Source organism: Cyprinus carpio, chromosome A1 (genome assembly GCF_018340385.1).
Source record: "Cyprinus carpio isolate SPL01 chromosome A1, ASM1834038v1, whole genome shotgun sequence".
Lineage (NCBI taxonomy): Eukaryota > Metazoa > Chordata > Actinopteri > Cypriniformes > Cyprinidae > Cyprinus > Cyprinus carpio.
The window spans coordinates 28,917,635-28,932,815 of NC_056572.1; the positions used below are offsets into that span (position 1 = coordinate 28,917,635).

The 15,181-nt window shown below is 36.1% G+C and overlaps 1 protein-coding gene across 4 annotated transcripts in view; it reads left to right on the forward strand.

Moving 5' to 3' along the window:
• Positions 1-15,181, forward strand: part of LOC109066263 (serine/threonine-protein kinase N1-like) — a 37,200-nt gene that overhangs the window by 20,266 nt on the left and 1,753 nt on the right. For 2 of the 4 annotated variants that reach the window (XM_042761011.1, XM_042761020.1), the window contains 21 exons: positions 2,462-2,762; positions 3,306-3,454; positions 4,145-4,265; positions 6,192-6,337; positions 7,296-7,509; positions 7,626-7,820; positions 8,158-8,267; positions 9,731-9,874; positions 10,048-10,123; positions 10,329-10,458; positions 11,018-11,105; positions 11,198-11,280; positions 11,370-11,445; positions 11,555-11,646; positions 11,744-11,920; positions 12,613-12,675; positions 12,783-12,859; positions 12,945-13,087; positions 13,173-13,280; positions 13,428-13,508; positions 14,406-15,164. In XM_042761011.1, coding sequence (XP_042616945.1) covers positions 2,462-2,762; positions 3,306-3,454; positions 4,145-4,265; positions 6,192-6,337; positions 7,296-7,509; positions 7,626-7,820; positions 8,158-8,267; positions 9,731-9,874; positions 10,048-10,123; positions 10,329-10,458; positions 11,018-11,105; positions 11,198-11,280; positions 11,370-11,445; positions 11,555-11,646; positions 11,744-11,920; positions 12,613-12,675; positions 12,783-12,859; positions 12,945-13,087; positions 13,173-13,280; positions 13,428-13,508; positions 14,406-14,609 — 2,778 coding nt within the window. In that variant the 3' untranslated portion in view covers positions 14,610-15,164. Of the gene's footprint in view, positions 1-761; positions 1,170-2,461; positions 2,763-3,305; positions 3,455-4,144; positions 4,266-6,191; positions 6,338-7,295; positions 7,510-7,625; positions 7,821-8,157; positions 8,268-9,730; positions 9,875-10,047; positions 10,124-10,328; positions 10,459-11,017; positions 11,106-11,197; positions 11,281-11,369; positions 11,446-11,554; positions 11,647-11,743; positions 11,921-12,612; positions 12,676-12,782; positions 12,860-12,944; positions 13,088-13,172; positions 13,281-13,427; positions 13,509-14,405; positions 15,165-15,181 lie in introns of those variants that run through there. The other 2 variants (XR_006160507.1, XM_042760997.1) reach the window with 2 other exon arrangements.

Here is a 15,181-nt window from a genome sequence, read left to right on the forward strand (position 1 = left end):
AACATTAAATGATACAGACAGCAGCAGGTTTATTAGGCTGATGTCACTTTAAGATCTCATATGCATTTTGCATATGATTTCTGGTGGAGTGTGCAGGCTTTTTTCATGTGTTTCACCTTTTGGAAATCTTTTTGGTCTATGCACCTCGTTTGGATGATTTTGAAGGCGCTGTGAGTTTCTGGCTGTTTTTCAGTTTCCCACTTTAAGGATCTGACACAATGGATCTAATATACTGACGTCCTATTTTCCATTTACAAACTGTTTACGTTCACTTAAGACAAAACCAGCTGTGTTTAAGTGAACACTCACCAAGCAGTGAGTACATTTTGATATTTTTGCGTGCATCTGACCATTTATTATGCCTAAAATATACTTCCCTTGTCTAAGTTCCTCTCCATCTTGTAGCGCGCACAGAAAGTGAAACTGAAGACTAGAGGAATGATGCTGAAAATTCAGCTCAGGAATAAATTACACTAAAATATATTTAAATATAACAGTTATTTTAAATTGTAATAATATTTTACAGTATTACTGTATTATTTTTTTTTATGAAATAAAGGCAGTCTTGGTGAGAATGAGAGACTTCTTTCAGAAGCATTAAAAAAATTCTTCCTGACCGCAAACTTGAGAACAGTTGTGTACGTTCAGTTCTGCCCACCCCCCACTACTTAGTTTATCTTGATATATCGCTATCTCCCTCGCTCACACACATGTTCTAATGCTTTTCTCCATGTTCCTCTGAATTGTTTATGAAGGTCCTTCCTGCCTCAGTTTCTTAGAAGTCTTCTGTCACGCTGAATGAATAGTTTCATAAACCGTTAAACTGACGAGTAGTATTTATAAACTGATAAATTAACAATGCCTGCACATTGTAAGCTAAATATTACTTGAGAGAGACACATTACACCGAAACAATAGCCTTATTCCCCATACTGGTGTCATCTAGTAAAGCCAAGACTCGCAGAAAACAGGAAGAGACCATGAGGTTTAACCGGATATCCTGCACAGGGAGGGCGACCCTTCACCACAGCTTTCCCTTCCCTCATCTCTTTTGCTCTCTTTTCTTTCATCTCTCTGTTTCTATGCTACTGGGTATTAGTCTCATTGCCGGAGAGAGGAGAATGTGTTGGTCTGGTGAATGGGATCACTGGGAATATCTGGACATACAGGTGACATTCTATGATTGACAGGATTGTTGGTTGTCAAAATAACTTCAACAGATGGAAAGCGGCTTTTTTGCCGGTAGGACGTGTTTCTCATAGGTTGTGTAAGGGAGAGGGTTTCTATAGCAAATCAGTTGGAGATTATTGTCACCGTTGTATTCAGTTTCACAAATTATGACTGGTAGATAGTAAAACAACGTTACAAATCGCATAATTGTGTAAAAATGTGTTGACTGAGTGTTCTCGATTGTTTAGTGGGTGACTAATGTGCAAACTCGTGTAACCTGTAAAACATTTGTTTGAGGTTTTATAAAGTGGTTTTAGTGTGTGACTAATTCTTCAGTGTTCTTTTGAAGTTTTGGCAAGTGTTGTTGCGTATCTTTACATTTTTACATAAAGTAAAAATTTCTCAGTAAATGATCCATCCTGTTCCTGCTGCATCTGATATATTTGCTTTTTTAATATCTTTGATCCCAGCATTGATTTTTTTTCCCCGTTAAAGTAAACTTCTTCAGACTGTTTGCATTCATTTGTAATCAATGGCAGTTGCTTTCAAAAAGCTCTTTTGTCTAAGAGTTTATATTATCCCTCTAATTTCGGTAAATTTAAGCATAAACATTTTTGTCCGCAAAAGCTTCTGGAGCATAATAAAATAAAACTGATTGATTTCAAATGCTCTTGGTTTTCATTTGTTACACCAGTAACAAACGTTTTTGCCCAATCTTATCTTTGGAAGCAATGATTAGTATCCCAAAGTGGAAGTCAGCAGGATGGAAAACAATAGGGAAAATGACCCCAAATGTCTGGAATCCACCGTTAATGTGTAGTTAGTTGGTTTCAGAGCTGTGTAAATCTAATATACGTAACTTCAAGTGGAGTGGAGCACTTTTTAGTTTGTTTCTGGGCACTTGTGTTTTGGGCCATAGATGCTGAGTGTATTTTGAGGATAACATTAGAGATAAAGATGGTGTAGACAGAGGATAAAGCTGGTGTATTTATTTTTCAGATCTCATAGATTTCAGATTTACCCAAGAGCATGCGAAATTAGGAACATTGTACTTATTGGTCAGGTGGTCTTTTCCTGTGGGCACGTATTGGCCAGATAAGCCACAATATGGAAGAGACTTCATGCCAACATTCAAAAGTCTGGCTATGTCAGATGATCCTGAAGTGATCTCAATGGAGTGCGTTTAGTGAATTACTAAGATCTCTTAGGATATCTGAAGCTGAGTTTGACTTTGATCTGCAGTTGAGACTGGGACTGCTTCATCTTTAAATATCATCTTTCTGTTTTGCAGAGTGATCCCGGTGGGTTGTCGGTACTAGAGCAGCTTGGCTTGGACCACAGCTCCGATTTCTCTGACTCGAGTGTTCAGCAGCGGTTGGATGAACAGAGAGAGAGAATCCGTAGGGAAATCCGGAAGGAGCTGAAGATTAAAGAGGGGGCAGAGAATCTCCGCAGAGCCACTACAGATAAACGAAATGCGCAGCAGGTGGAGAGTCAGTTGCGGAGCTCCAATCGGCGACTGGACTCGCTCCACGCTCAGCTACAAGAGCTGGACGCTCATATCGTCGTCAAAGGGACAGATGATTCACGTGGTGAGTGGACACAGACTCCTGTATGTGAGAGATGATGACTTAGTGATGTCATCAAAGAAAAATAGGCTTTTTAATTTCTTAAGAACAATAAGTCTAATTTTTGTTTTACGAAAAAAAGTATTGCTACCTTTTACTGTTATTAACCAGATTAAGAATGTTTTTAATGAAATGTTTTTTTAAGATCACAAATATTATAATTAATCATATATATATATATATATATGTGTATATATATATATATATATATATATATATATATATTTAAATCAATTAGAATAGATAGATAGATAGATAGATATACTTAAAAATATAGAAATTTAAATATATATTTGAATTAATGTTATGATTTACTGAGTGGATGCACATCCATAATTCCAATACTTATAAATAATTCAATCCAACAAAAACCCATTTGTTTAAAGACATAAATTATAGATGATTGAAATATTATTAATTAATGTTTTTGTATCAAAAACCCTGATTTTACATATTGGAAGTCCTGTTCCTAAGTCCCTTGGCTAATTTTTTTAATTTTATGTCTAGATGATGCTCCTCAGTCTCCGGGAGCAGAGAGCAGGTCGTCAGCACACAATGAGAGAATCGCTGCACTGGAAAGGCAGTTAAACATCGAACTCAAAGTCAAACAGGGGGCTGAAAATATGATCCCCATCTACGCCAATGGCTCCACCAAGGTATCTAACAAAGGCTCTTTTCCAAAACATAGTGATCTACACTACCATACACAAGATTGGGGTTGGTAAGATATTTTTATTCAAGATTCTTTGAATATGAAGCACAAAAGAACACCATTTATTTGAAATAGGATTTGCAACAATAATCTTCTTTTTCAGTTTAATGTGTCCTTGCCGAATTAAAGTATTTATTTCTTTAAAAAAAACCTTGCTGACCCCATCCTTTTGAACAGTAGTGTACCTACCTACAGAGGCATCATTGGTGTACTCACAGTGTAAATGCGGTCAACTTAATTATGCTGCTTCCAAAATCAAAGTCAGCATCGCATATTCATGGTGAGGGCAATCCCAGAATGCACTTTGGTTTCCTGGGAAGGTGCTGGATGAGGCAAGACACGTCATTATTTAAAAAAAAAAATAAAAAAATAAATGTCATTCAGTACTCAAAGTGGAAAAAAAAGTAATTCAATCTGATTACAAATGAATTACTTCATCTAATATTTGTGTGTGCTGTATGTTTTTGAGTATTAGGGTATTGTACTGTTAGGTTAGCAAAATTCATCCTCAAACTCAAACTCCAGTGCAGCTTATGTTGGCAGCAAGCCCTGTTTTGGAACAGAGCCATTCTTTCAAAAGATGTTTATGCACTGTTTAGTAATTACAATGGTGTGTGTTTGTGTGGGTTTTTAGGATAAGAAGATGTTGCAGACAGCTCAGCAGATGCTACAGGACAGCAAGACAAAGATTGACATCATCCGCATGCAGATCCGGAAAGCAGTTCAGGCCTACGAACACGATGATGATGCACAGGGTATGGCTGAGTGTGTGTGTGTGTGTGTGTGTGTGTGTGTGTGTGTGCTGCTGCATTGTTGCTTTTAGAGTCCGATTTTTTTTAGATGAGCAGAAAACTAAACAGATCAATAACCACCTGAATCCAAGAAGATGAGTGGTGTGTGTTTTCAGGGTGTGTTGGTTGAGTGGACGTGTTTATGCAATCTGGAAAACAGCATGCACTCAAACACATAAGCAGTGAGCGCAGGTCATACAGATCAATAAAGGTGTGTGTTATGACCCCGTGTGACTTGGAGTGAATCGGACACACATAGACACAAACACGGGGTCAGGTAACTGATGACGGTCAGTTCCCACTCTTTCCTTTACACTTCATACACACACTCTTCATTAACAGTTTACAGCAAGAAGCTGTAATATAAAAACACAAAGACGTTTAAATAGATATAAATAAAAGCATTTAATTGGTTTATTTTTTTTTAAGTAAATTTATCCCAGTAACCATTAAATAAATAGCTTTCAATCCTAAACTTGTAAGTTCAAGTACATTTCTTTAACAGTATGTACTAAATACCATATTAAAATTAAGCTCAGGAATAAAATAGTTATTTTAAAATGTAATCATATTTCATAATATTACTGTGTTTTTGATCAAATAAATGCATCATCCTTTATTTTTATATATAATAATATAATTCAGTCAGAATAGACAAAATATTACAGGCTCATAGCAGCATTAGTTAACACACATTCTTTAATACTCCTGTATAAACACACACACACCTTCAGTGTGTACATGTACACACACGCACTCCCCGAGAGTCTGTTTCCGAAATTATGTCACTGCATTCGGCTTCATGCCTTATTAGGACACAAAACCCTCCGCAGTCAAACCTTCAGTACTTCTCTGTCTCATTATCCCTCTTTATAAATCCACTCATTCAAGTGATATATTCCCTCAAACTCCTCATTTCGTCATGGTTTTTTTTGCCCTGAAGTCATTTGAAGCAGCTCATGGGGAATGTATCGTGATACATCAATAAATAATTTTACTGGGACAGTCCTAACACAGGCACTAGCTCACACACAAGTGCACGCTTTTCTAGTCTCAACTATATTAAAAATATATGGAAATCTGGAAATAGCAAACAGCCTGTAGTCTCAATAATGTTAGACACTGAGAGAGAGTTTTTAAACACTCACAATATTCCATGCACTCAGGATCTTTTCATTTATTGACTGGAATGCTTTGAACTGCTTGTATTTCAGACATAACCAAAGAGAGGAAAATATATGTTTATGTAAAACCCGGAACAGCATGTCAGTGTTTTTGATAGTATGACAGAATAATTTAACACCACAGCATCTTAATCTTTCAGTTTATAATCCTTAATAATCCTCTTATTTCAAAAAGTCTGTAGCTGCTGGCAGCATGTTAGTCCTCGGCTGATCTACAATCATCTCTCCTAGTTTGCATAAGTGTAGTAATGACTATATGGAAACTCACTGTCCTGATCTAAAATCATCCCTAATCCTCGTTAAAGTCTGATAGATGCACACAACCTCATGTACCTTTCATTGTGTCTTAGACTTGATGTCTGTATGGGTTCACATTCAGTTCAGTTTCATTATGGTTAATGGGTAGTTGACATTTCAAGCAATGACGGCAGCCTCCTGCAGTATGACGTGTTTTAAACAGCATTTTTAGTACACTTTCAGTTTTTGCACTTAATATATAAATGTTCTCTAATTCAGAAGAGGTGGTGTGGGTTTTGTTTTTTGTTTGATGTTTTGTGTTGTTTGGTTTTGTTTTGATATTATTTTTTTTTGCTGTTTAATTACAAGGGCTGAAATGGCTCTGAGCCATTCAGGCTAATAGCTTGCATAATTCACTGTGGGAGTGATATTGATGGCTTAATATGTCTGTTTGTGTATGTCTCTTCAGGAAAGCCTGACCCATGTGGTATGGAGCTACGGATTGAGGAGCTCAGACACCATTACCGTGTAGAGCACGCCGTCGCAGAGGGAGCAAAAAATGTCCTTAGACTTCTTGGAGCCAGTAAAGTACAGGACAAGAAGGCCATGTCAGAGGTATAATTTTATATTATATATTAGGGATTTTCCAGACCGACAACTGCTACTTGTTATCCTAACAATAACTGTTAACTGATAAGATTAGAATAATGAATTAATATTAAATAAAAATAGAATGGACAAGTATGATGTAAATAAGTGATTAATTGTGCGGTGTGTAGCTTCTTTGATTACTGCGATGAACTGAGTGACAGCTTTCCAGTGATTATAAGGGGAGCGCTCTTTGTGTACTTTCTAGGTTATAATACATTAGAATTTGAATACATTCACTCACAGATTCATTCTCTGCTAACCATTTATCCAATATTGCCACCATTTGTCCAATATTGCCATTGTGTTGTGTTTACTGCTACAGTTTGCTAAGTGAAAGTGGAGCAGGTGCTTGCTCAGCGAAATATGTTTAGGCGTGTGGTTGCACGTGTCGATACGCGCCAGTGAGTTAACAAATATATATAACATATATTTCTTTAACTTTGCAAAAAAAACAAAAAAAACAAACAAAAAAAACGTTTTAACTGATAGTATTAATCGGTCAAAATTCTTACTTTCGGTTAACGGTTAAGCAGTCAACACACACACAAAAAAAAATTTTTTTAATATATATTGTTTTTTTGTATGTTATGTTTTTTTTGTATAATGATAAAAATGTAACACTGTTTCTACAAAAATATTAAACGGCACAACTGATTTTACTATTGATAACTATAAGCAATATTTCTCGAGCAAATCAGCATATTAGAATGATTTCTGAAGGAGTAGCTTTCAAATACATCTTAATTAAATAAACACACTGCTTTGTCCAGTTAAGTCAGTAATTAAGTCTAATACAGCAAGTCAGTAAGTAATACTTATTATTATTGTAGTATCAACTATGTTCGGAAGTACTGGTAGTTTTGATGTACCTGCACTCTTTTAATACATCATTCCTCATGTCGTCTTCTCTCGGCTTCCACAGGCTCAGTGTCGTCTGAGCGAGTCGTCTCAGAGGTTGGATCTGCTGAGAGATTCATTAGATCGGCGGTTAGCAGAACTCCCTGAGGATCATCCCAAAGCATCTGTTATCAAAGAGGAGCTGGTGTTAGCCTCCTCACCAGCGTTCAGTTCTCGACACGGTGCCCCCTACCTGCACAACCAGTACAGCACCCTCTCTAAACCCTCTCCCCTCACTGGTATTCAAAAACATCATTTACATCTATAAATTGATGTGTATCTAATTTAGTTTAGTCGGAGTCATCAGATACTGGCTTCTAAAATTAGACTGTTTTGTGTGTGTGTCTATGTGCAGGCACTCTTCAGGTCACACTGCTGGGCTGCATGGGTGTGATGGAGGTGGTTCCCGGACGTTCCCGTGGCAGCCAGGTAGTGTTGCCGTGTTACAGTCTGGGAGAAGGGCGGTCCTTTATGCGGAGTGGAAAAGGCCTGTATAGTCGCAGTGGCAGCGTTAGCGGAAAAACACCCCCCAAAACAGATGAACTCTCTTGTGAGTGTGTGTTTGGAGAATGTAACATTCATAGTGTGATTAGTCAGTTGTGATGTGTGAGTTTTGATATTACTAAGTCTTGTTGTCTTGTCGTCTTGTTGTGTCGGTCATGTGCGACGACAGCTTTGCATCAAACAGAACAGGATGTAGTGCATCTGAGCTAATAACACATGGGGTGTAGCATTATCATGCTGGCGAGTGATTGGTTGACGTATTCAACAAACTTACTGAGCTTTTACTCACAAAAATCATTCAGAAAGTGTATGAGAAATCAGGAAATATTGACCTTGATTTGATCTCAATTAAAACATACATTTGCATTCATGTCTGTGTGCAGCGGAAGTGAGTGCAGTACTGAAGCTGGATAACACTGTCGTGGGTCAGACGGCATGGAAGACAGTTGGAGAACAGGGCTGGGATCAGACCTTCACCATAGAGCTGGAGAGAGTGAGTTCAGTTCTGTGTTAAAGGGATAGTTCACTCAAAAACTTAAATTCTGTCAATAATAACTCACCCTCATGTTGTTCCAAACCCATAAGATCTTCGTTCATCTTTGGAACACAAATTAAGATATTTTTGATGAAATCCGAGAGCTCTCTGACCCTCCATAGACAGCAAGGTAACTACCACAGTCAAGGCACAGAAACGTAGTAAGATCATTGTTGAAATGGTCCATGTAACATCAGGGGTTCAACCGTAATTTTACAAAGCTACAAGAATACTTTTTGTGCTTAAAAAAAAAAAAAAAAAAACTTTATTCAACAGTTCTTCTCCCCTGAGTTACCATCTACAGCCATTATCAAGAGTAACACGACGCATGCGCGTGATGCTACTGACTTTGAACGTTGTGTTACTTTCAATACTGCCGGTAGATGGTAACTTGGGAGAAGAATTGTTAAATAAATTTATTTTTGTTTTTTTGCACATAAAAAATGTTATCATAGCTTCATAAAATTACGGTTGAACCACTGATGTCACATGGACCATTTTGTCTATGTTTTTGGTACCTTTCTGGGCCTTGAACATGGTAGTTACCTTGCTGTCTATGGAGGGTCAGAAATCTCTCAGATTTCATCAAAAATATCTTAGTTTGTGTTCTGAGGATGAACGAAGGTCTTACGTGTTTGGAAAGACATGAGGGTGAGTAATTAATGACAGAATTTTCATTTTTGGGTGAATAATCGCTTTAATAGTAGATTTACACAGATTAGAGGTTCAGTGTCTGTTTCATTAATTAAAGCTCCAGGTACTTAGTTGTAATTGTAATTATAATTACAAAATCAAAATCCATTGACTGTATAACATCAGTGACTTTACTGGTGTAATATCTCAAATAACTCTTACACAAGCAAGGGCATGCTATTCTTATCTAGGAAAAAAAGCAGGTTGCACATGCAGAATGATTAACAGCTATGCAAATTAGGACTTGCATGGTTCTATGTCTTTTTTCGGTCAGGATATATAGTATCTGGACAATTATTCATTAAATTCAGCTGAACAAATACTGATTCTGATCTCCTTGATCAGTGTCTTTGTTGTTAACTAAAACTGAAACTATTAAAAATAGTTTTCTGCAACTTCAATAAAGCTGAAATGAAATAAATATTTGATGAAAAACCTAAACAAAAAAGTATTACCTTGTAAACTAACTGAAATAAGTTTAAGTATTAAATGTACCAAAACTGAAATAAAAATAAATTTAAACTGAACAGAAATATAAAATTAAAACTGGAAATACAAATATAAAAGCTGTTTAAATTGATAAAATGTAAATGTATACCTTCAATGCAATGTAAGCCGCTTTGGATAAAAGTGTCTGCCAAGTGCATAAATAAATATAAATGTAATGTAATACTAAAAATACTACCTCTGATATTGATATTGATCATTGTGTGTCTTTATGTGTGCAGTCCAGAGAGATGGAGATCGCAGTGTACTGGAGAGACTACCGATCTCTATGTGCGCTGAAATTTCTCAAGCTGGAGGATTTTCTGGACAACCAGAAACACAGAGTACAACTAGAGCTAGAACCACAGGGACTGCTGTTGGCAGAGGTACCCACATATGTGACTCAAAAATATGAAAATCTCTTATGTCCATAAAGGGAGTCTACCTCACTGCTTATTGCAAAAGTTGCTTTATAAAGGCACCCAAACCAAATAAATGTGCTAAACTGGCCACCACTGAAATATGTGGGTGACATATGTGTACCATCCTTCTGCCTCAGGTTACTTTCTTTAACCCCGTGATCGAGAGGGTTCCACGGCTAAAACGGCAGAAGAAAGTTTTCTCCAAACAACAGGGTAAGAGATAGAGATAAATGTTTTCTCTGTTCACAATAAATGCAGGAATCTGCTGATTATTTTATCCAAATGCACTTAAAATTGACCTGAATGTCATTTCACCTTGACTTTGATTTATGACATGTGATTGTATGTTGTTGAGCGCCATCTAGTGGTCAAAGGTTAAACTGGTGTTTTCTCTGTGTGTGTTTGTGGTCACATGCAGGTAAAGCGTTCTTGCGAGCTCGGCAGATGAATGTTGATATCGGCACGTGGGTGAGGTTACTGAGGAATGCCATACCTACCGTCAACAACACAGGAACATACAGCCCTCACGCACACACAGTACAGACAGGGTAAATCACACACAAAAACAGACATAGTACATGTGAATTCATACGTAAAAATAATTAAAGGATCAAGCGCTGAGCCTCTACAATCTTCGACAATTTTTTGTTAAGGATTGTTAATAAATCTGTTGTCAAATTTTTTTAAAAAGTCTTAAATTGATTAATATATCAGTATTGCAATTTTACATTTGTTTTGTAAAATAATAATAATATAATATTTTTTATTTTACAGTACTTACAATAGTTTTATTACTGTAGTAATATCTCTTTATTGGTTTGTGTAATTTATATTATTTAATTTATATTATTTAGTCATATTGAATGGGTTCCATAAAAACCTGTGAATTATTTTAAAATAAATTATTTTATTAAACTTTTATTATATGAGAAAAAATAACCAGGATATTGTATGTTTTCATGTTTGTCTAAACCTCTACTAGAGTGCAACTAATTTACTAAACAGTATTAATATCGTCAAATAAGTGGATCTAAATAACTAGCTCATGTCCTACAAGGTGGAATGGGTTTTTCGTTGTCATTACTTATATGTGTTTGTGTGTTACAGGGAGATATCGGTGGAGAAGTTGAGTTTAGACTTTGACTCACCAGTGAAGGTGGACATTCGGCGAGATGTGATGGACACAAGCACTCCAGTGAGAGACTCTCTCTATAACTCCTCCTCTTTTCTCATTAACCCCTCCCCATCTCCCTGTAACCCCTCCCCTCTCTCTGCTGCTTGTCACAGGAACGACAACCGGCCGCTGAGCCCGTCTCTGCTCCAGACCTCACCACACCTGAACGCCAAATCAGGACACATTCACTGAGCAGGTACACTCAAACACAGGATATAAAGATTCCCAGGTATATCTGAGTCTTTATAGTGGTTTCTTAGTTTGTGTGTGTTTGTGTGTGAACAGTAAACAGAAGAAGACTCCTTTGAGCCTGCAGGATTTCAGACTAATAGCTGTTCTTGGCAGAGGCCATTTTGGAAAGGTAGTCTTCAACCTTCCTTGCTTTCTATCATTTATTTGATCCTACAGCTACTCGCTTCCTAGCTTTACCTCTGAAATTTGTCATCTCATGTCATATCCGTGTCTTTCAGGTTCTGTTGGCAGAATATAAGAAGTCAGGCAATATGTACGCCATTAAAGCCCTGAAGAAAGGAGACATTGTGGCCAGAGATGAAGTAGAAAGGTAAACAAAAGAACTTTTTCCTTGTTTTTTTTCGCTTCTCTTTTCCTGAAATGAGTTTTTAATTTGTATTTCTTGTTTCTCTCTGTCTCTCCCTCAGTTTGATGTGTGAAAAGCGCATTTTCGAGACAGTGAACAGTACGCAGCACCCCTTCCTCGTGAACCTGTTTGCGTGTTTCCAGACTCCAGAACATGTGTGTTTTGTCATGGAGTACACGGCAGGCGGTGACCTAATGATGCACATACATGCAGACGTCTTCACCGAGCCACGAGCTGTGTATGTAAACCCTTTTGTCAGGTTTTGCTTTTCCAGACCATATCCACAAAGATCAAAAAACCTGAAATTACACACCACTGTTCAAAAGATTTTTTTTTGTTTTTTTGAGAGTTTTCTCGAGAGTGTGATTTTTTTTTATAAAATATAGTGTTATGTGTTATTTTGTGATATTATTATTATTTTTTAATATATTTTTTTTATTCTATTTTAATACATATATTAAAATCAAATTTATTCCTGTGATCAAAGCTGAATTTTCAGCATCATTACTCCAGTCTTCAGTGTCACATGACCCTTCAGAAATCATTCTCATATGCTGATTTCAAACAGTTTTAAAACAGTTTTGCTGCTTAATATTTTATGGAAACCATGACACATTTTTATATTCAGGGTTCTTTGATGAATAGAAAGTTCATTTATTTGAAATAGAAATCTTATGTAACATTGTAAGTGTCTGTCACTCTTGATCCATCAGAAAAAACCCTACTTACTGACCATAAACTGTTGTAATGTAGTGTATATTGTGGGGACAAAGAGCTTAAAACATTTTGTTTGTTTATGAATTAACTTTAAATAAAATTTTGTCTGATATTTAGGTTCGGGGTAGAAGATGAAGTAGAAAATATAAGAAAAAATGGAAATTCCCACATTTTTTTGTTGACTATTTTAAGTTGTGTTTGTGTGTGTTTCAGGTTCTATGCCGCTTGTGTAGTTTTAGGGCTTCAGTTTTTACATGACAACAAGATTGTGTACCGGTGAGTATGCAAAAATTTAAATAAATTGTGCACATGTTCTGGCTTTGTCTAAAGAATGTTATACATGTTTTAAATACATGTTTGCATATATTTTTGTTTCCCTCCAGAGATCTTAAATTGGATAACTTGCTGCTTGACACAGAGGGTTACGTGAAGATCGCCGACTTTGGATTGTGTAAAGAAGGTAATGACTTTTCTCACCTACCTTTCTACGTATCCTTCTGTTGATTGTGCTTGAATTGTCAGACATGTTTCTGTCTCTTTCTCAGGGATGGGTTTTGGGGACCGGACCAGTACGTTCTGTGGGACTCCAGAGTTTCTGGCTCCGGAGGTTCTAACAGACACGTCGTACACGCGGGCCGTGGACTGGTGGGGACTCGGAGTGCTTATATATGAAATGTTGGTGGGAGAGGTGAGAAATTTGAGCATTTAAATTTGAAATGTTTGAAACATTCGTACAGTTTTGGCATCTGTCTGATCTAAAACTGTCTTTCTAGTCCCCGTTTCCAGGTGATGATGAAGAGGAGGTTTTTGACAGCATAGTGAATGATGAAGTTCGTTATCCACGGTTCCTTTCCTCAGAGGCCATTGGCATCATGAGAAGGGTAAATATCTCAAACAGATTTCTTTTATTCAGCTATTGCAGCGGACATGTCCTTCGTAATGTGTTATGTATTTTATTTTTTGATTTTTGTTTTATGTAAAATATCTAAGTGTGGATAAATTTTAATTTCACATATTATTTTAAACAGTTACTAAGAAGAAATCCAGAAAGACGACTGGGTTCCAGTGAGAAAGATGCAGAGGATGTAAAGAAACAGCCTTTCTTCAAGGTAAGAGAGATACTAATAATATGATATTTTATGTGGAACACTACTAATTTAAAATGTTATCTTTAACAAATATCTTTTTCAAAAAGTGTCTTTTTTATAATGCAAATGAGGGTTTCCAAAAGGTGGTTTACGGACCTTTGGGGGTTCATCAATGATTAAAATCTAATAATTAATTATATCAAATATGAAATTAAAATAAATAAATAGGGCTGCACAATATTTGTGATATAGTTTAATGTAATTATCAAAATAATAGCTGCAATTTAATCAAATAACTGATGCGCTGGGTGTGTCAGTGTGAAGAATGCATCACATTTCATTATTATATAATTATCGATTTTTATTATTTTTCAGTACAACTGTAATTTAAAACAGTAATATATTTCTGTCTTCATTTTTATAATTAGAATTAAAATACTACTGCTCTGACTAATTATTATTATGAATGACATCAGACAACTGTGAGTATCCAAATTTGTCATTAAATTATTGAAATATTTATTATTTAATATTTAAAAGGGTTAGGCTAACAAAAAAGTTTTGGAACCCCTACTAAACATAATGTTGTGACGCCTAATTTATTTGTAACATTTAAATTGTTTTTTTTTTATTATTATTATTATTTTTTTTTTTTTTTAATTTATAACATAGAATTTTAATATCAGCCATTTTTCTTTTATCAGTCACAAGAATATAATTATTGTTTTAATTTAAATATCTATAATTTAAATATCTATAATTTCAATATCGGTTTATCCCTAATTTTAAGTTATTATTTTTAAGGGTGTTTTTTTTTTTTTTTTGTTTTGTTTGCATTTTTGGTTTTAATATGAAGTGATGGAATTGTTTTTTAAATAAATAAATTATATGTTCATACACATACTTTTCACTTTTCAGAATATGGACTGGGAGGCTCTTCTCCTCCGTAAACTCCCTCCTCCCTTCCTTCCGACTATCGGAGGAAAAGAAGACATCAGCAACTTCGATGAGGAATTCACAACGGAAGTGCCGGCTCTCACTCCGCCTCGCGAACCTCGGGTGCTCTCGCGCAAGGATCAGGACAGTTTCCGTGACTTTGACTATGTCTCTGACCTCTGCTGAGAGCGTCTTCACTGTGATGGTGCCAAAGAGAGACATTTCTGCTCCATGACCCTTGACGACGAGGACAAGAGCGGCCAATTTGAGTGAATTGTGAATGTGCCGGACCTGTGAACACTGTGATGGAAGAAGAAGAAAGCCTGAAAACCATTATAATCGGATTTAAGACAGAAAGCTTGTTTCTTACCAGCAGGTTTGAAGGTGCATTTGATCTTTTTTTTTAAATATTGCACCTCAGTCTGACACCTAGTGGTTTGGATGAAGCGTCACACTAAAGTGTTCAGTTACTGATGCAATTGCAGAAAAGCATTATTCACAGTCAGCCATGATTCATTTATTCAGCTAAAGTGAAAGTGTCCAAAAACAGGTGTGTTACTGAAATGAGGAACGTTCAGCTGGTCATGTGATCTCAACATGGCGTCTCCCATCATATAAAAATAAACCAGCTTTTATTCGGCTACTGATATGACAAGTGCCTGCATCTCATGTGAATGGTCATACTTAAATAATATTTATTTCTTTAAATAAATGTGTTTTTTTTTTTTTTTTTTTTTTGAATGAGTGAGTGGTTGGTT